This window comes from Aethalodelphis obliquidens, unplaced genomic scaffold (assembly GCF_003676395.1).
Source record: "Aethalodelphis obliquidens isolate GAN/ISIS:26980383/991018 unplaced genomic scaffold, ASM367639v1 scaffold12, whole genome shotgun sequence".
NCBI classification, from domain to species: Eukaryota; Metazoa; Chordata; class Mammalia; order Artiodactyla; family Delphinidae; genus Aethalodelphis; species Aethalodelphis obliquidens.
Window position 1 is genome coordinate 36056901 of NW_020837956.1, and position 20306 is coordinate 36077206.

General features: G+C 44.8%; 1 protein-coding gene across 2 annotated transcripts in view; it reads left to right on the forward strand.

Annotated features, from left to right (window-relative positions):
* The window catches only part of NOL10 (nucleolar protein 10), an 87704-nt gene extending 68323 nt beyond the window's left edge, over window positions 1–19381 (forward strand). For both annotated transcript variants that reach the window (XM_027113818.1, XM_027113817.1), the window contains 4 exons: window positions 2306–2479; window positions 2743–2990; window positions 12495–12597; window positions 18565–19381. In XM_027113818.1, coding sequence (XP_026969619.1) covers window positions 2306–2479; window positions 2743–2990; window positions 12495–12597; window positions 18565–18684 — 645 coding nt within the window. In that variant the 3' untranslated portion in view covers window positions 18685–19381. The remainder of the gene's footprint in view (window positions 1–2305; window positions 2480–2742; window positions 2991–12494; window positions 12598–18564) is intronic.
* The last annotated feature ends 925 nt before the right edge of the window (window positions 19382–20306 follow it).

Here is a 20306-nt window from a genome sequence, read left to right on the forward strand (position 1 = left end):
GATCATCTCCAGTGATGAATCCTGACTTACTGTATCACCAGCTTTCTAGTGACTTAAGCTAGACCCTTGAGAAAAATTTTTACCCCTCTTTTTCAGTCTTCCTCCTCCCATCTCATCTGTAGCTGTATCTATCAGTTCGAACTTAGAAGTGTATCTCACTATCATCCTTTCCTAAAACACCCTTAGATTCCAGTTGCCCTAATTCAGGCCCTGTCTCTTTTCCCAGTTTCCTCAAGAGGCCTCTTCGTCTTCCTCATGACTCAGGTTTCTCCCTCAACAGCCCATCATGTAGCACACCGCTGCGGAATCGCAAAGCAGGCTTCTTTTTGTCATCTGAGATTCTTTTTTTTTTTTAATTAATTTATTTATTATTTTGGGCTGCATTTGGTCTTCGTTGCTGCGTGCGGGCTTCCTCTAGTTGCGGCGAGCAGGGGCTACTCTTTGTTGCAGTGCGTGGGCTTCTCATTGCGGTAGCTTCTCTTGTTATGGAGCACGGGCTCTAGGTGCATGGGCTTCAGTAGTTGTGGCGCGCGGGCTCAGTAGTTGTGGCTCGTGGGCTCTAGAGCACAGGCTCAGTAGTTGTGGCGCACGGGCTTAGTTGCTCCACGGCATTTGGGACCTTCCCAGACCAGGGCTCGAACCCGTGTCCCCTGCACTGGCAGGCGGATTCTTAACCACTGTGCCACCAGGGAAGCCCTGTCATCTGAGATTCTTGACGCACTTTTCTGTCTGTATCTTTCCTCCTTATCCTCTTCTTCCCTAATAGTTTCCCCTTACCTGCAGAATAATGTCACGGTATTTAAAATCCTTTACCATCTGGCCTGATCAAAAATTGCTTTTTCAAATTTTGCCATTATCCTTGCATTATCAGACTGTTCACCACTCCTCAGTTGTCTGGAAATGTTCTTCCCAAATTTCTATCTGTTGAAAACTACCCATCTTTTAAGCTTCCTCCCCGATGCATATCCCCTGTGAACCCTTCTGAGGTGTACCTTTTTGGAATTACTTTTTACCTCTCTGCTCCTAGAGCACTTTCAACTCTGTCTAGCATCCTTTTTAAGGTTTTTGTTCATTAGGTTGTGAATGCCTTGGGATCAGGAACTAGAACTTACCTATCTTTGTTTCTTCCTTGAACCTAAATCTGTCTTGGAAATGATACTTAGTCAGGGAAGACTTCGATGTATCTCAAATATATATTCAGTATATCATAGAATTTTAGTAAGGGTTTGTCAGGTTTTAGGTACATACAGGTAATAAATAGCCCAAGTTCCTTAATGTCTCGTGGTTTACCGATTTTTTGTGTAGCTCAGTTATACAACATTCTGAGCTCAACTACTTACAGCCTTATTTACTCCCAGTAGTGGAGAAGCAGCCAGTAAAATAAAGTCTGTTAAGTAGAGCCATAGTTTCCCACAAACAGGTTCCTTTTTTCCAGCCTGTGCTCAGGCTGATTACTTTACAAACCATGTTAAGCAGGTTAATTTATCTTGTTTCCAAGCCTAGTGCAGATAAGGAACAATAGGAGAGCCCTGAGTGTATAAGATTATCATCTGTTCAAGTGAACAGATAAATTTACAGTACATTCTAGAAAATGTTTCTGTTCAGAGTGGTATAAATAAAAGGGAATACAGTGTCAAGTCCTGAGCTATCCCAAATGGGTCTCAGTAGTAAAGTTTTACTATGTCAATATCGTAGAGTCTCACATTATATCCTTTGAGAACAATTAAATGGCCTAGGAGAAAAAGATCGATGAGGCTGTCCTATGAGGGAAGGAAATATCCCTTAGGTTTCCGAATAGCTCAGAGTCAGTAAACTTACACCACCAGCTCCCCACCTTGTTAATTCTTGACTTGTGATTGACGCAACTTCCTCTACCAGTTTTAGAATATGAAGTTGAAAGTCTCACTAATTTTCATTCCGTATAGTAGCTATGCTTAAAAAGCCATGTTTCAAAAACATGTATTTTCTTGAAAAATGTTTTTGCATCAAAAAATGTTAATTGAAGGAGATTCTTTCTAACGTGTTAAGCATGAAGTGAGGCCAGAAGGCTCAGTCTCAGCTCACTGTGTGCGTCGGGCAGCTAATACATATTTTCTGTGAAATGGGTGAATCGCATTTGATTGTGGGTAAGAGATAAGCAGTTAGAAAGTTCTGGAAACTGATTCTTTTAACAATTTCATAATTTAATAAGTTGTGCTTTATGTAGCTTATTAATTTATTATTGAGTAAAATGTGTTTAAGCCATCTTTCTGGTCAGATTTTATTCCAGTATTAACTTTAAATTTTGACATTCTTTTTCTTACAGAGCCTTCCTAATATTCTCACCGATGATCGATTTAAAGTTATGTTTGAGAACCCTGACTTCCAAGTAGACGAAGAGAGTGAAGAATTTAGGCTCTTGAATCCACTTGTTTCCAAAATTAGTGAAAAAAGGAAGAAGAAACTAAGACTCTTAGAGCAACAGGAACTTCATGAAAAAGTAACGTACTCTTTATCATTTAGAATTCGCTCCTGTTTGTTTAAAATAAAGTTTTCTGTGTAGGTTGAAAGAGTCTTTGAACAAACTTGAGCTGTAATTTGTTTGACCTTCAGCTTAGGAATATATCTTATTTAATTAAAGATGTTTTTTCCGATGCATGCAAGGTCACGTACTCTGATGGGCTAATGCTATTTAAAAGAAAATAGTGGGTCAGTGTTTTGGGTTGGGGGAGAGGAGCTGCTTCTTACTATTTTTATTTTCAGGAAGAGGAGGAAGAACCGGAAGGAAAACCAAGTGATGCAGAAAGTTCTGAGAGTTCGGATGATGACAAAGACTGGGTTGCAGAGGTCAGGAAACAGCGCCGACTTCTCCAACAGGAGGAAAAAGTGAAGCGGCAGGAACGGCTCAGGGAGGACCGGCAGACAGTCCTCAAGCCCCAGTTTTATGAGATCAAAGCAGGCGAAGAATTCAGAAGCTTCAGAGATTCTGCCACAAAGCAGAAGCTGATGAAGTGAGTAGAACAGCCTTCAGTGAAGGTTCATCGAGTTGTCCCAGCCTTGCTTTTCTCCTTGCCCTAAAGGTGGCGTTTGGATCTTTGGAGTTAATGTGAGGGAAGCACCACAAGGCCTGAGGGGAAATACACTGGTCTTTACTGTGACTATTTTTAACAATTTTTTGAGGTATAGTTTACATACAGTAAGGTGCAGGGTGTGGCCCCATGAGTATTGGTAACTATATACGTCGGAGCACTTTCATACTGCAGAAGCCACACTCTTAAATTACGGTGGTAATTGAGAGGTAACAACTTCTTTAACAGAAAGTTATTTTTAAAAGTTAGAATTTCAGTTATGTTTACCCTCATCGTAGTTTACCTGATTATTAAAAAGGTCACTTGGAAAATTTGCCAGGAATTTTAAGGCTTTTGTAGGAAAACTGAGAGATCAGAAAGAGTGGTATTCTAGGGTAGTCGAATACATAGAGACAGAAAGTAGAATGGTGGTTGCCAGCGGTTGAGGGGTGGGGAGACATTGCTTAATGAGATACAGAGTTTCAATTTAGAATGATAAGAAAGTTCTAGAAATGGACAGTGGTAATGGTTGCACAATAGTGTGAATATCCACTGAACTGTTCACTGAAAAATGGTTAACATGGTGATTTTTATGTTATATATATTTTACCACAATAAAAAAATCAACCTTAAAAGAAATGGTATTATTTAAACAGTTTCAGTTTTCAAGTGTCTAAGTAAGGAACTAGCTGGGTATGTAAGCCCAAAACGTGTATGAGCTCTAAGTCACCCAAGTCTCTGCTTTGAGAATTTCTAGGCTGAGTATTGATATACAGGACTTGGATCGATAGCCCATCAGAGTAGATGACCTTGTAAGAAGAGCCTAAAGGCCTGGGGAGCCAAGGAAAGCGGGGGAGGAGCAGGGCCCGAGCGAGACAGGTGAGGCATTAGGTCAGGGGCGGTACCAGCGCTACACCCTGTACTTCTCTAGCCCCCAACTTCCCGTTTTGAAAAATGTGGTTTTTCAGACGGAAGGAGGGGGAAAAGGTGGGGAAGATATTGACAGACAGGCTGACTTGTTTCTGGAATGGAGATGTGCCTGTTCGTCTTTATTTCAGCAGTTTCTCGCAAATATCTGGGAAACCAAATGATGAGCAAACCCTTCAACTTAGATCCAGGAGCACCTAGAAATTCTGGTTCTGACTAACAAAAGAGACGTTGGTAGACAAAGAATCTAGTAATAGGCTTACTATCTTTTGAAGAAATTTTCTTTACCTACCAACCTCACTTTTTTTTTTCATAACAACTTTCTTGAAATGTAGGTTGTATAACATACAGGTCACGTACTTAAAGTGTGTAAGTCGTTGGTTTTTAGCCTATTCACAGGGTTCTGCAACCACCACCGCAGTCAGTTTTAAAACATTTTCATTGCCCCCAAACAAAATTCCTTACCCCGTTGGTATTCACCCCCATTTACCCCATCCCATCCCCGGGCATCCACTAATCTATTCTCTACCTCTGTAGATTTGCCTATTCTGACATTTCTTTTTTCCCTTAATGTTTGTTTATTTATGATTTGGCTGCGTCTGGTCTTAGTTGGGGCACGCGGGCTTCTCTCCAGTCGAGGTGCATGGGCTCCAGAGCATGGGGGCTCAGTAGTTGTGGTGCACAGGCTTAGTTGCCCCGTGGCATGTGGGATCTTAGTTCCCCGACGGGGGATCGAACCCACATTCCCTGCGTTGGAAGGCAGATTCTTAACCACTGGACCACCAGGGAAGTCCCTGACATTTCATACAAATGGAATCATATAGTATGTGGTGTTTTGTCCAACAGCTTTTACTTGGCATGTTTTACATGTTCATCCGTGTTGTAGTATGTGTCAGTACTTCATTAGTTTTTATTGCCAAATAATATTCCAGGATATGGATATACCACATTTTATTTATCCATTTATCAGTTGAAGGATATTTATGTTGTTTCCGGTTTTTGCCTCTCACAGATAATGGTACTATGAACATTTGTGTATGTGTTTGCGTGGACATATGTTTTCATTTCTCCCGGCTGCGTACGTAGGAGTGGGATTGTTGGTCCCATGGTATCGTTGTGTCTAACCTTCTGAGAAACTGCCGCACTGTTTTCCAAAGAGGCTTCTTCATTTTACCTTCCATCAGCAGTATGTGCACCTCGCTTTTTGTGCAGCTGTCATTCTTAGATTTTTATCTGGAGTGCTACTCAGAAGCAGAGGGAAGACTGCTTGTTTTCAGCATTCCGATTCCGTGGAGTGAATTTCTTTTTAGATTATCTGCTGTTTTTGTCTTGCATTATTTACCCCTAGCTCCTGGATCAGTACCTAGACCCGAGTAGGCACTTGATAAATCCTTGTGAGAGTGTGAATCTTCTATGCCTTGCCTACATGTCAGGCAACTCTGGAAGTTACCCTTTCAAGATCTGCTGAAAACGAACTCCTTTACCTGAAACCCAGGAAAATCTGGGAGCAGTTGTTTTCAGGGTAACCGTGGTAACAGGAAGCCACAATTTGGGGGTGGGAGTCATGACTAAACTCACTGACATTCTTGCTTTGCCTGTGGGTTGTAGTAGGATATTAATGTAAAAAACAAAAGGGATGAAAATTTAGTATTTAATGATAAATAATAGCTAAGTTAATGCACTGCAGTTAAACGTTCTTACTAAGTTAAACGTCAATAAGTTAAACAGTTTTTTTGAGAAGAGGCGCTATATGAGTGATGATACTTACACAAGCTTAAAAGCCAAATCAAGTTGCTTAAAGTAATGACCCTTTGGTGTGAACAGCCTGCAGTTGGCTGGCGTTTTGGCACATACTGCTTACTGAACTCTGGTCTTGACCGGATTATTCTGGCAAATTCTGAACTTGTAATATTTTAATGTTATTTAATGAAGCATTGAACCATTTATCCTTCAGACAGCTATAGTGATTCCTTATGTTTATTCTGTGAGTTACCACAAGGCGACCAACAAAACGCAACATCAGAAGCAAGTGTATTATGTTTAAAAGTTCACTTGGACTTGCCCAACCGTAAAACCATTTCTATAAAGGGAAAAGTGAAGAGTGAATCCTGACCGGGTGCTTGAGTGAGTCCTTTGCTTGACGTAGTAACAAGGCTTTAGGTAAATGCACATGTCTGTCAGCACCTTTTCATATGCCTTCCAGTATGCTGCGCTTTGTTTGTGTGTCTGCTCATCCACCTGGCAGCCTCCCCACCCACCCATTCATCAGTCAGTCATTCATCAGGTGCCTCATGTGAGCAAAGTGCTATTCTAGGCCTGGGGGATGGAAAGGAAAAGCACAGCTCACATGCCCGTTGCATTCCCATTCTCGCTGACACTGTGAGCTGTTCAGAGGCCTGGGGAACGTGTACAAGGAAGAAAGAGGGTCAGTTTTTAGAGATTTGAGGGCATCTTTATTAGAGGTCCTATTAAAACTGGTCTCTTGAAAGAAAAAGATGAGCACGGAAAGCAGGGTGGGAAAGCTGGCATTCTAGGCCGAGGGAGCGGCGTGGAGGGAGGACTGCCGTGTGGAAGTGAGGGAAGCGCTCTCGTTGTGCAGCGAGAGCGCAGAGTGAGTGGCAGGGGCACAGCTGATGAGCCGGAGAGGCGTGTTAGGCCCCGACCCAGGTCCTGGCGGGCCAGGGAAGGGTTTGGGCTAAGATGAACGTGATCAGATCTGCTCAGCCCCTCCTCCCAACGATGGAAATACTTACACAGTAAAAGCAGTACATGTTTGTTGTAGAAAATAAAAACATAAGCGAAAAAGTCCCTATTTCCCAGAGACTGTTATGAAATACCGCAGTTTTAGAGAGAATGCAGGGAGAGACTGGGCCTGTGAGGTCAGCTCACACACTGCACAGCAGTCCTGGTGGGAAGTGACGAAAGCCTGAAGTGTGGGGTGGAGAGGAGCCTGAGTATTCATAAGTACGTCTAAGAATAAGACACACACACTACAGCACTGTTTGGTCACTAATTCAATGTCACAAGAGTCAGGGGTGACGTTGAAATGTCTAGCAATGTTGCCACCGAGATAAGGGATACAGAATGAAAAAACAAATTTAAGGCTAAAGTATTGAGCCGGGTGTTCAGCACATTAAGTCTGCAAGACCCAAATGTCTTCTTGGTAATGTCCAGCTGACAAATGGAAATGTAGGAGGTGGGCCAGAGACATTGGTTTAAGAGATACCAGCTTCATTGTGGGACTGAAACTGTGGCATAAAAAAGACTTCCCACCATTATGTAGAGGGAGATGAGGGCTAAGAGTGGAGCCCTTGGGAACAAGTATTTTTCTTGTGTCTATGATGAAAACCATACACCTCTCTGACAGCATACAAGTGCATGCAAAGTAACACGTGATTTTAGCGGTGTTGGGAATATATCGCTAGGCTGGGGCTGAGAATTCTGATTTCGAGGGCTGGTAAAGGAGCATGTGGGCAGTAAACATTACTAAGGAGCTGCCCAAGAGGCGGGAGGAAAACGAAAGAGCCAAACATGGAGAGACTTTCACCGAGAGGGGCGTGGCTCGAATGTCAGGCGGAGCACGGGAGGCCCCGGAATGGAGATTGGAAAAAGGCCGTAGGAAGAGTGTCTTATTGCGATGAATTTCTCAGGATTGATGAATGAATGGGAGATAAAAGAATATTGTGAACAATTAGCATAGATGGTTCTCTCAAGACATTGGCAGTGAAAGGAAGGTATTCAGAGCCAGTAACTTGATAGGAAAGGGTTTCTAGGCTTGAGAGATGTGACTGATCAGGACGCAGAGAGGAGGGGAGAGTGAAGAAGTGAGAGACTGGACTGAATTGGCAGAGCTAATTAGGTGAGCAGTCCGGAGTGAATGGGGCCAGGAGCACCAGTACATCTTCAGAGACAAGGGAGAGAAGTCAGGATGGGTGGAGGTGATTGCGTTTCTAGGTAGAAAGATTGGGAGTTCACGCCAGCTGGCCGCCGGCAGGAATCTGGGCACATCAGCCTCTTCAGTTACCTGGGGCAGCCTCGGTCTGCAGCGCATGATGTAAATATTGGAGGTGTCTGTTGGTAAACCCCAGAGAAAGAGTCCTTGGGATAACTTTCTAAATTTCAGTAGTTGAGGGTAGCTCCTCTTCTTGGGTAATAAATACTACATGCTAGGTGGCCCTTTCAGCCCAATTCATGAAAGCATTCTTTGAAGCACCTACCCTCTGGTAGGTCCTGGAAATTCAAAGATTTTTAAGACATTGTTTGCCTTTGACGACCTCATCTTCTTCACCAGCTACTTCAGTAGCTCTTGGTGAGCTGCTTATCATGTCTGCAAACTTACCCACTTTAAATAACTATGGCCAGTTTTTACTCTTCAGCTAATTTTCTTCACTGACTGTGGATAAGAACTAAAAGAACGCAGTCTCGTTTTTAATATAAACATTTTTAAAATCTAATTTTGAAAGCAGTTTAATTCCAAACTTTCACTTTAAAAAAAAGAGAATCTTTTATTACTCCAGTAATATGTGCTCCAGTAATACACGAGCATATTATCATTGTAATACTTAGGAACACAGGATGGAAGGTGAAAGTCTCTTCTTACCCACACTCCCTTCCTGAGGTCCTGCGCCGGGCGCCTTCTTAGGTTTCAGTCACTCCTGTATATGCACACACTCACGTGTACAGTTCTAGCTTTTCTGCCTTTGACATGAAAGGATTGCACTAACCTTGTTGCTGTTTCATGTGCTCTTTTCACTGAACAATAAGTTTTGAAATTTTTTCCTGGTAAATACATGGAGGTCTGCCTTATGGCTGCATAAATATTTCATGAAGGGCTTCCCTGGTGGCACAGTGGTTGGGAGTCCGCCTGCTGATGCAGGGGACACGGGTTCGTGCCCCGGTCCGGGAGGATCCCACATGCCGCGGAGCGGCTGGGCCCGTGAGCCGTGGCCGCTGAGCCTGCGCGTCCGGAGCCTGTGCTCCGCAGCGGGAGAGGCCACAACAGTGAGAGGCCCGCATACCGCCAAAAAAAAAACTTCATAAGATGGATGGGCCATGCTATCTAATTTTCGATGTTTAGATTGTTTCTTGTTTTTCTCTTCCTTTCTCACAGTTATAAATGTATACACATGCGCAAGAATTTCTTTAGACTGCCTTACCTAGTGATGGAATTTGCTGGACCGAAAGAGGTGTGTGATCAATTTGGCCAGATCGGCCTCCAGAAGGGCTCTGGGCCCTTTGCCCTCTTGCCAGGGTGCCTGTTTCCCCACACTTGCAACAACGGTGGCTGTCAGGGATCTTCTAAAGTTTTAACTGAGCTGCACGTTGAGATAACCGATCTCGTGGTTGCTTGAACTTGTATCTGCTGAGATAGAGGCTTTGAAGCCACGAGTGCAAACTGAAAGCACTGAAATAGTTTCCAGTAACCTTGACAGCGTATGTAAATATTTGTCAAAGTTATATATTTAAAACGAAGTACTTAAATTTTAAGTACTTCTGTTTCTCCATTCTCTTCTTACTCCCTTTGATGTAGACGGTGTGGGGTGATTCCTTTCTGTTAAGCTCATTTCGCTCTTCTCAACGCTGTACTAAAGCAGGTGCCTTTAGGTATGTCTTCCAATCCCCTACCTCCCTTTCCTCACAGAGTGATTTAAAAACGCTGTGAAGGAGCATTAGTTTTAATTAGTTTTAATTAAGGAAATAGATACGTGTGTGTGTGTGTTTTAAAGCCTCAAAGAAGTAAATCATTCAGCTGTCTTGGGGCATCTAATAAATATCTAATTTGATTTTTTTCCCCTTGTAGTGTATGCCCGTTTTTCTTCATGCTTTTAATGCAGCCGCACTGATCGTGTAGGTTCTTCCCCCCATACCCTCTCCATCCCATACTGAGTCATTCCTGTCACTTTCCACCTTCTGCAGCCCATGTCTGTCTTCTCAGCAGTCCCCGCAGATGTGGGGGAGTTTTGGTCGTCTTGTGACCGGCAGGGGGGTACTTTCTCCCTAAACCTCTTAACTTCACCGTCAGTTACAAAGCAGCCAGAGGCCCGCGACCCGAAGCCTAGACAGGAGGAGGAGCAGGACGGAGGGCCGGCCAGCGCTGGGCGAACGGGAGCAGGACGGGCGGGGGTGCGGGGGTTCTGCCTTTTCCTCTAAGGTTACAGTAGACAGTTTTCAGGGGCCTGCCTGCGTCTTCAATCCCCTCTGAGCGAATTCACACTTCGGGAATTCAGGCTTCGGGACTGGTGGTTCACAGCCGCTTTCCACACGCTGCCTTTAAAGGGAGGGAAGCGGGGCCTGCTTTACTGCGGGAGCCTCTGCCCTCGGCCCCTGCGTCTGATCCTGTGCCACGGCTCCTCCTGAAGCTCAGGGCTCTCCAAGCAGCCGAGGCAGAACAAGTTCCTGCAGGTGCCCAGCCAGGTACACGGAGAGGAGACCAGAGCTTCTCTGCCCTACCTGCAGGAAATAGGTCACCCTGAAAAGAGGAGTCATTTCCCACAGTTTACTTGAAAAGTCTTTTTCTTCCCAAATTAGTGTTCTCTGTGTACCACCTTGTCTCAGTGGCTCCATACTTACTCAGAATTCCTGTTACCTTTAAAATCTCAGCACTTGTAGCTCTGAAAGGAAAGAACAAAAGTGCAATGAAGGGTTGGAGGAATTTGCAGAGCTGACGTGAGTCACAGGCGCGCCGGAGTCAGTTTACACGTTACCCTTGAGTTCTGCTCAAGTGAAAAAAAGGCGAAACCAAACCTTAATTTCTCATTCAGTTTGTCATGTGGAAGCTTGTCATTTAGAATACTTAGTGGACACATTTCCTGAGCAAACCTTTATAAATCAGGCATGGTCTGACACACGCCTGGAAACCAGGAATTCTTCAGGTGGAGTCCTGGTTTTAGGCTTGAATCCTTCTGTGGCCTGGGGCAAGTCAGAGAACATCGTGCCTCCCTTTGTGCCATCTATAGAGGATAAACGCTTCTGTCTCAGGGATGTTGAAAGAATTAGTCTGTTAAGAACCTTGAAGATGAAAAGTACTTTAAAAGTGCTTCTTAATAACATTATTGCTTAGAAAACAGTGCCACTTTTACGCTAACCACGTTTACGTCTCAAATCATGTAAAGAAGGTATGTTTAGTACTAACTAGTAGTCATAAACTAGAGGTAGGGCTTTCAAAGGTGTAAACATCAAACATTGGCTTCAGAATTTCAAAGGAACATCATTTTGTCTAATGGATCATTTAGGAGCTGTGTTCTACTCAGTAATTAGTTACGAAGATCATATTTCAGGAAAAAGAAGACCCTTTCACACAGTGCACACACCCCCTTTTAAATTCAACCAAGTTTTTTCATATTAACTTTTAAAAAGGGTGCACAGTTTTAAGTTGGTGCAAGGAGGATTGGAAAGGGAAGTATATTTACTTTTTTTTGAGGAAGGAACCGAATAGAAGAGAAAACCATATTCTTGTTTTTTGTTCCCTCTCTTCTCCCCTCCTAGTTTCATCCCAGGGATATGAGGGTGTTGCTTTTAGCCTTTTCTAGAAGGGCTAGAGCTAACTTTAAAACTTACTCAAAATGTCTATCTTTAGGCTTAATTCTGTTTTTTCGCTCTAAACCAGCTTAACAATGATCTGATTTTATAATAATCCATTATTATAAGAACATTCAATGAAGTGTTGTGTAACTGGTACAAAATTCAAATTTAACGTCTTGATTGTTGTAGCTGGCAGTCAGTTGCCGGGCACAGCAAACCATAAGAGTGACAAAGATTATAAAAAGAGACCTTAGAAACATGATCAAGAAATAAAATGAAATTGAAATTTGGGCAAATTGTGTCAGAAAGGGTAATTCAGGTAAGCAATTGAAAGGAAAACACCTGGAGAAGTAGCAGTGAGTAGGGCTGGATCAGATAGAATTTACCCTCAGTGTAACTGCTCTTGTTCTCTCTGTGTAATCAGACGAGTATTCACGTTTCAAGTTGGTCATACGATGGGTGATGAGTGTGGTCCATGAGCTAAGACCGAGTGAAGGACAAATCAGAATTCTCATAGCACTTCTCTGTGGCTCGACCTGGAGAGCTGCCTTTGTGTTGAGGCCTTTGTAGAAGGTGAATGAGTTGCCGAGCTGCTCACATACCTAACTCATGCGTGGATTACATATAAAATGCTTTAGCAGCGTAAGTGCCGCTGACTATTACGGTAAATTACAGGCTTCAGAAATATTGCTCCTTTGCCTTTTGGCTTCAGAAATGTGATTTAGTAAGATAAGTAGCAACCATTGAAATATGTGGAACCCCCACTTAAAATACTAAATTAGTGGGTGTTTGGAGCAGCCATTGTTTCTACTAGGGATCTGCTGAGTCTGAATAATGACGATTCTCTCCATTGATTGTATTAAACGAACGCCATTTTCTGTCTTTACTAAATTTGTGAAAGATCATTCTTCGTGTGATCAATTCTAATTAAAACTTGTTTCAAATGGTAAATCGAAACAAAATGCTAATTAATATGTCATTCTCTTAAATTTCCTGCAGTAAAACCCTTGAAGACCGGTTGAAACTCGAAGCGAAAAATGGGACATTGAGTGTGTCGGACACCACGGTTGGCAGCAAACAGTTGACATTTACATTAAAGAAGGTAAGGTGCTTTTTAATGTTCTTTTTTAATTTACAGAAGCAAAATAGGCCTCCAGTAGTGTTGTGTGTGTGACCTCAGAGCTGCCTTCCCAGGCTTTTCCCCTGTTGAGGAGCTGTGCTCTCTTCAGGCATCTTTCCTGCAGCCAGGACGCGTCCTGGGCCGCAAGCACACGGCTTGGCCTCGGCAGAGCTGGCGTGTTCCTGGTGTCCTGAGGGAGACAGGGCCTCAGTGACCCCAGGCTTGGTACTGTTGGTGAGGAGCTGCCGTGTGGTTTCTGGGTGGCTGGACCACCTGAATAGGGCCTTCTGAAGCACAAGTTGTGGCCTCCTGTGGTATAATGGAAGAGTTCAGGCTCACATGGACTTAAAGGAGATCAAGAACTGGTGAGTTCTGATGTGTTCATGGCAGTAAGATCAGCTTGTCCGGGGTGGGTAGTTTCTGTCGGTAGTAGGTTATTCTAAACTGACTTATAACAGTCATTTCTTCAGCCGGCTTTGGTGATGCCTGGCACTGATTGAAGGAGGAATAAGCTGCTTTAAATATTTGCTGGGAACTCATGGGTGAAGGTCCTGCCAAGTCTTGGCTCCCTGTGCACCGATGCCAAACATAAATACAGAGGTTTGGAAGATAAGAAGTGAAGAGGCTTTTTATTTTCTGTGCCAGGCAAAGGGAAGACACAATAGGCCAGCGCCTCAAGAACTGTGGCCCCGCTTCCCGGGGAGGTACAGGGATTCTTATAGGGGAGTTCGCAGTCCGAAGTGAGTGATAAGGGTCAAAATGGTGAAGGTCTTACATTCTTCTTCTTGCAGTATTTCAAGGCAGTCCCCACTGGAGTCAGGCAACCAGGTAATTGGGTCCAGCAGCCCGGTAATTGGGTCCGTTAGTCTCTGGGTTATCGGTCTGTGACCTCCTTTCTGAAGTGCAAACGGCTACAAGGGGTGATTTGCTACAAGAGATTACAGGGGGAGCAAATACCAGGTGTAGAATGTAAATTACACAGGATTAGGGGTGACAGGTTAGCTTTGTGAAGGACAGATCTAACTACAGACACTACAGATTAGTAACAGTTAAAATAAAACTAGGATTGATTAACTCTTTCAGGCCAGGTTATGTTTCTTCTCTAGCCTGTTCACTGTTCCCTTTATTTTTCTTTGTTCTCAGGAGAGGGAAAACTTCATTTCTATTTTTGCTGCATGGTTTTATTTGTCAAATTTTTTTTCTCATTTAGTCAATCTTCCTTAATATACATCGTCTCCAAGAGGGAAAGAGTGACAAAGACTCTGCCTCTGATTCTTTTTTAAAATTGAGTTCTAATTCACATATCATAAAATTCATCCTTTTAAAGTGTACATACAGTTCAGAGGTTTTAGTGTATTCACCAAGCTGGGTGTTCATTACCACTGTCTAAATCTGGAACGTCCTCATCGCCCCAGAAGGAAACCCCTTGTGCAATCACCCCGTACTCACATCTCCCCTGCCTAGGGGTTTGCCTGTTCCAGACACTGTATATAAATAGAATCATACAACATGTTTTCCTTTGCGACCAGCTTCTTTCACCTTAGCATGTTTTAAAGATTAATCCATGTTGTAGCGTGTGTAAGAACTTTATTCCTTTTTATGACTGGTATTTCATTGTGTGGATATACCACATTTTGCTTATCCTTTAATCTGTTGATGGACATTTGGGTTGGGTTTTTTTTTGTTGTTATTACGAATAATGCTGTTGTGAAAATTCAGGCCTGTGTTTCTGCATGGACTCATGTTTTTATTGCTCTTGGGTATATACCTAGGAATGGAGCTGCTGAGCCATATGATAACTGTTTAACCTTTTGAGGAACGGCTAGACTGTCTCCCAAAGCGGCGGCACCATTCTACACTCCCACCCGCAGTATATGACGGTTCCACTTTATCCCCTTCCTTGCCAACACTTGTTATTGTTCGTCTTTTTTAGTGTTGCCATCCTAGTGGGTGTGAAGTGGTATCTCATTATGGTTTTGATTTACATTTTCCTGGTGACTAATGAGGGTAGAGCATCTTTTCATGGGCTTATTGGCCATTTGTATATTTTCTTTGGAGAACTGTCTGTTCACATCCTCTCCCATTCATCTGATTCTTTGACAGTTCTCTTGGTGTCATCAGGAGGCTTGGCAAATGATAAGGACATTTTTTTTCTTAGTTACCATCCATTATCCATTGTATTAGATACAATAAAAAGAAAAAGCAAAAAAAAGAAAAGTTGTTTTTTCCTTGTGATGAGAACTCTTAGGATTTACTGTCTTAACAGCTTTCATGTGTGTAATATAATACAGCAGTGTTAGCAGTAGTCATCACACTGTACGTTACATCCCTAGGACTTAGTTATCTTGTAACTGGAAGTTTGTATCTTTTGACCACCTTTCTCCAAGTCCCCCCTCCTCCCACCCCGCCTCAGAACATCTTTATTATAAGTGTAAGAAGCTTTTCAGTTAAATCTGCCTCCATTTAGAGCAAATTTGCACTCTTACACTTCTCATTTAAATAAGCCAAAACTGGCTCTGTGTTCAGATGAACTAACTGTGCCTGTACCTAGTTTCTTAGAAATTCTCTGTGTACCGTCAAACATTTCCCGATTCCCCCTGAAGTCCAAGAGGCCGAGGGGGCGTCAGGCGCACGGCAGCTGTGGGAGGACCTCAGGCTCGCGGCTGCCCTGGCCCTGCGCTCCCTGTGTGGCACGGAGTGAGCTTCAAGGAGGACGCATGCACACTCCTTTCCCACTTTTTCCCCTTAATTGGAAGGTACTGAGTTGAATATCAGGTTGTAATTCGTGGTAAAGTGAAAATAATATGGTTCTGATTTTCTTGGGTGTTTTCCCCCCTGAAAACAAAAGCAACACTGAGTAAAAAGTACTTAACACAGCCTCGTGGTTGGGTCCAGCAGAGGCTTGGGAACTGTTCTGGGGATGCATCAATGGTGTTTGGCTCATGCCTGTTTTATCACTTGGCTAACAGAAGTTTAACTGTTAAGTCTTAGTTTTACTTAAGAATATTTAGGGAATTGTTTGTATATTTGTTCATACAGATCGTTTCATACTAGGGGTACGATATAGTCAGGTAAGATCTTGAGTTTCCCCAGTACTTTCATATGTGAATCAAACTGAGGGAGAAAACCTATGCTTTAATGTTATTTAAAATTGTGAGGCGGCAGAACTGGGACTAGGCCCCAGATCCTGTTTCAGACGCCCTGCAGTTCAGTCCCTCAGGGGCCCTGGGCCGCCGCTAGTGCGAGGGTGTGGGTTTGTGTTCATCTCCCCTGTCTCTGTGACAGGGCTGCTGTGGCTGTAGGGGAGGGAGTCGGGACAGGAACAAGGAGGGGAGTGAGCTAGTTGGCTCTTCGGTCGTAGCAAATGGGTCACGTGGTGGCGACGTCTTCCGAGTACAGCCTCTTTTCAGAAGGGGGCTGATGAGAGGCTTTTCTGGACAGGGGTTTGTCTGCAGGACGATCGCTCTTGCATACGAGCTCCTGCGTAGGCTCCTGCCTTGTGGGAACCCGTGAGCAGGGCCTCATGGAAAGGGGCTTTGCCACCGGACACATAAGGGAAATCTACCACTGATGTCTGTATTAGAGACGCATAACAGCACCTGACTTAGAAGCCCCACCCAGAACACCTTGTTCATCTTTATTTTATTTTCCCAAAGTTATTTGGACAAGAAACACTATTTTTAGGGATACTTTTTTAAAAAAATAAATAAATTTATTTATTTATTTATTTTTGGCTGCGTTGGGTCTTTGTTGCTGCGCGCGGGCTTTCTCTAGTTGCAGCGAGCGGGGGCTACTCTTTGTTGCAGTGTGCGGGCTTCTCGTTGCAGTGTGCAGGCTTCTCATCGCGGTGGCTTGTCTTGTTGTGCGGAGCCGGGCTCTAGGTGCACGGGCTTCAGTAGTTGTGGCACGCAGGCTCACTAGTTGTGACTCGCGGGCTCTAGAGCTCAGGCTCAGTAGTCGTGGCGCACGGGCTTAGTTGCTCCACGGCACGTGGGATCTTCCTGGACCAGGGCTCGAACCTGTGTCCCCTGCACTGTCAGATGGATTCTTAACCACTGTGCCATCAGGGAAGCCCCAGGGATACTTTTTAACATGCAAAACCAAATTCACTGACTTCACAGGGGTCTTGACACCGTTATTTGGTCTGCTAGGGAGTATGCAGTTTCCCTCGGGGTTTCTGACTTTTCCGTTAACAAATGTGTATCAAATACCTGCTCTGTGTCACATTCTGGGGATGCACAGAACAAGGCAGACTTGGTCTTTGCCACCGCAGTCCTCAGGCTATAGAGGGGGATACACATACAGTCACATCACTGTAATGTGGGACGTGCTCCCAGGGAGGCCCGGGGCTGTGAGTGTCGGGCCTGGCCTGGACCATGGAGTGCGGGGCGGATGAGTGAGGGACAGGCTGGATCTTAGAGTCAAGTCAGAGCCTGGGTGGGGCAGGCAGGGTTCCAGGCGCGCTCGGGGATCTGAAGGCGCCTATGCGTGCGAAACAGCCACCTTGGGGAGGGGAACCGTGGCTTTGGGTGTAACTAGAAAGACGTGTAGAGTTGTCCTGTGGGGCCTGGTGAGTAGGTCATGTTCAATTTTAACCTCAATCCTAAGAGCCGTGGAAAGTTATTGAGAAGCTCTAGTTAGCAGAAGACTACATACTGTGTTTATTTTTAAAAAGTCCTGTGGCTGCAGGCTCCTCCCCTGCAGTGAGGGGCCTGTGGGGTGCGGACAGCACCCCGGCCTGGGACGGGGCCAAGGTAGAGCTAAGGGGAGGAGTACACAGGGCAGGCTTTATTGTGAAAAGGCTTTGCAAAAATGGTAATAGTCAGAAAAAGAAGTTAAATAATTATTCGGAATCTCTAAGAGTCTCCTAGAATAGGGGCGATTCATCTCTTTTTGGTCTTATAAATTGCTTTCCTTTCTCACGATTCCCTCACCTTCCAACTCTTTAAAATATTGAATGATACCAGCTGGAAGTGAACACAGGGACTTTCTCTTCAAGACTAAAATACAAATAGTATTTTCAGGTGCATGGAAAATACAGGTCACAGGCAGGCAGGCTGCGTACGTAGGTGTCTATAAGGCAGTGTTTTTCAACCTTTAAAAATTTGTCCCTGCCCCTGCTTTCACAGTTACCTTCTGTCAGTTCCACCGGCTAAGGTTTTTTTTTGAGCTTCATGGTTAGGAGTTTGTATTATCCAGACCACCAAAAATGTCTTTAAAACTCTGTAGCTCTTACCTTCGTTGCGGATTCTGCGTTGAAACTCCTCTCTTTTAAGAATTTCTGCTAAACGTAGTGAAACTGTTTGGAGGAGGTCTGGCTCTCGCCTGAGTGTTGAGAACGGTTCCTTTCAAGCAGCCCGCCTAGCACCCACGCGCCTGTTCCAGCCATGAACTTGTGACTGATGTGTCTGCCGAGCCTTTATCAGCATTTAATGGTAGATCTCTGCCTTTCAAGGGGAGTTTGACTTTCTGGAAATAGCCAAAAACTCTTTGGAACCAGCTCTGGAGACTGAACGCTTAATCATGGGTGGGTTATTATACGCTTTCAGGACACAGAAGTACTTTTGTGTCTTTAAGACAGTCTGAGTAAACTAATGAGTGTCTCTGGCTTGTAAACGAAAGACAGTTCTACATGAGAAGTCGTGGACATCTTGAAAGCAATAGCGTCCTCTTAAAATTGGCTCTCCTGGGAGGGGCCGTGTTGTGTGGGGAGTTGGAAAGCCAGCCTCAGACTGTGTGGTTTAGACCCGTGTGTCAAGGCCGTTCTCTTACCCGGGGGGTTAGGATTTCAGGTTTCACAGTGACCGTAAAGGTTGGCCCTCATCCTGCTGTCCCTGCCGGAGCAGGGCAGTGATTGGTGGTTGTGCTGTTGGCGTTCTGATGGTCACAAAAAAGGGGTGTTGGCCTTCCCTTTCTCTTTCTCTCTCCCCATTTAATCTTCTCTTTTAGTCGGAACAGCAGAAGAAGCAGCAGGAGGCTGCGAAACTGCACCGACAAGAGAGGAAGACCCTCCGCCGTTCAGCCGGCCACCTGAAGTCCAGGCCCCGGAGAGGACGGCCGTTCCACTGAGTCTGGAACCGACCCCGCGTGTGGTTGGGAGGACCTTGCCTCCCCTACTTGACCATCGTTAGAGGCTGTTGTCTGCGCCGGGGACGCACGCTCCCGGAGCCCCGCGGAAACCCTCGCTGCGTCTGCAGGGGTCGACATCTGGCAGCCGGTCCCAGGCCTCTGGTCAGACTGCGGGGCTGCGCCCGCTGGCCATGCAGTGCCCCCAGGGCTCCCCGAGAACATTGTCCCTTTCCCCGGTTTTAATCAAGTAAACGAGGTGGTTGTTTTTGAATATTGTGAAACGTGCACCGTGACATGAGAGGTTCTCTTGTGCTGAAAACCAGGACTGACGGTCTTCCAGACACTTTCTTGCACTGCCTGCCACCATCCGTGAATCAGCCACCCCGAGACGCCATTCCTGTCTTGCCCGACTTGGGAGCGTCGGTCATGTTTATGTTTATGAGGATATGCTGGTAGCTGTGTTGCTTGTTTATGTGTTAGTTTGGGATTTTTTTAAATATGTTTTTATACCAAGAGAATATAAAGTAATGGTAATAACAGTCTAAAACAAGAAGTGGAAGCTACTGGATATTCTTTTAACTTGGCACAAGATTAAATACAGATTTTTTTTTTATTATTCTGTTTCTTAAGTGTAATTAGAGACATACTGGCTGGAGAAAATGTTTATAAAAATAAATGCTTTCATTTGAACAGCTTCTTGGAGAGAGACCCATTCCTTGAGTTAATTTGAAAAATAACTTTGGTTTCCTTAGTTTTTTGTGTATGAATGTGATTTTGGAGATGCGTTTCTTTATGTACAACTGGGATAGTGACTCCTTGGATTGTGAATGATAGACTCTAACTTGAAATGCTGTGAGCCAAGAGGCAAAGGCGTTAGTTAACACAGCCAGGCTGTCGAGCCTTAGCTGCCTCGGGACACCTGGATCCAGGCCTTCCAAACTCAGGCCCGTCTGCCCTCCTTTCTTTTCTCCCTCCTGTTTCAACATTACTCCTGTTTGCTCAGGTCTCCCCTCTTCTCTTCCTACACCCCCTCCCCATTATATCTCCGCTTCTGTGCAGACTGGCCTGCTCCCCCAGGCAGGGAACGGCATGGGTCACACTGTTACCTCTGTGGTCTGAGAGAGAGTAGGCACGCGCGTGTGTGTGTGTGTGTGTCTCTGTGTGTGTCTCTGTGTGTCTGTGTGTGTGTGTCTGTGTCTGTGTGTCTTTGTGTGTCTGTGTGTCTGTGTGTGTGTGTACGTACAGACACAGTCACCAGAAAGAGACTCTGGTTACATGGGCAGCCAACCCAACTTGCGTTGTGATACCAGAGGGTCCCGCACCTGTTTGGTACTTTCCTTTCTCAGCTCGTCCCCTAAGCTATTCACGGGGCTTCAGCTCTCTGTGGCTCGCTTTTCTGTCTCCCACGCTGCTGTCTTCAGGAGCTGGGAGTTTGAGAAGAACTTAAAGAAGGACACTGCCAGCTGGAGTTTTTCCCCAGGGGTTGAGGGTTGTGCTCCAGACCTGTTTCCTGGGGTCAGGCTCTTCCGTACATACACCTGGCCTTCCCGGGCCCCCCTTTTCCTTCTTCGGGGCCCTCCGTGTGACGTGGGGAGCCAGTACACCATGTGCCAGATGCCAGA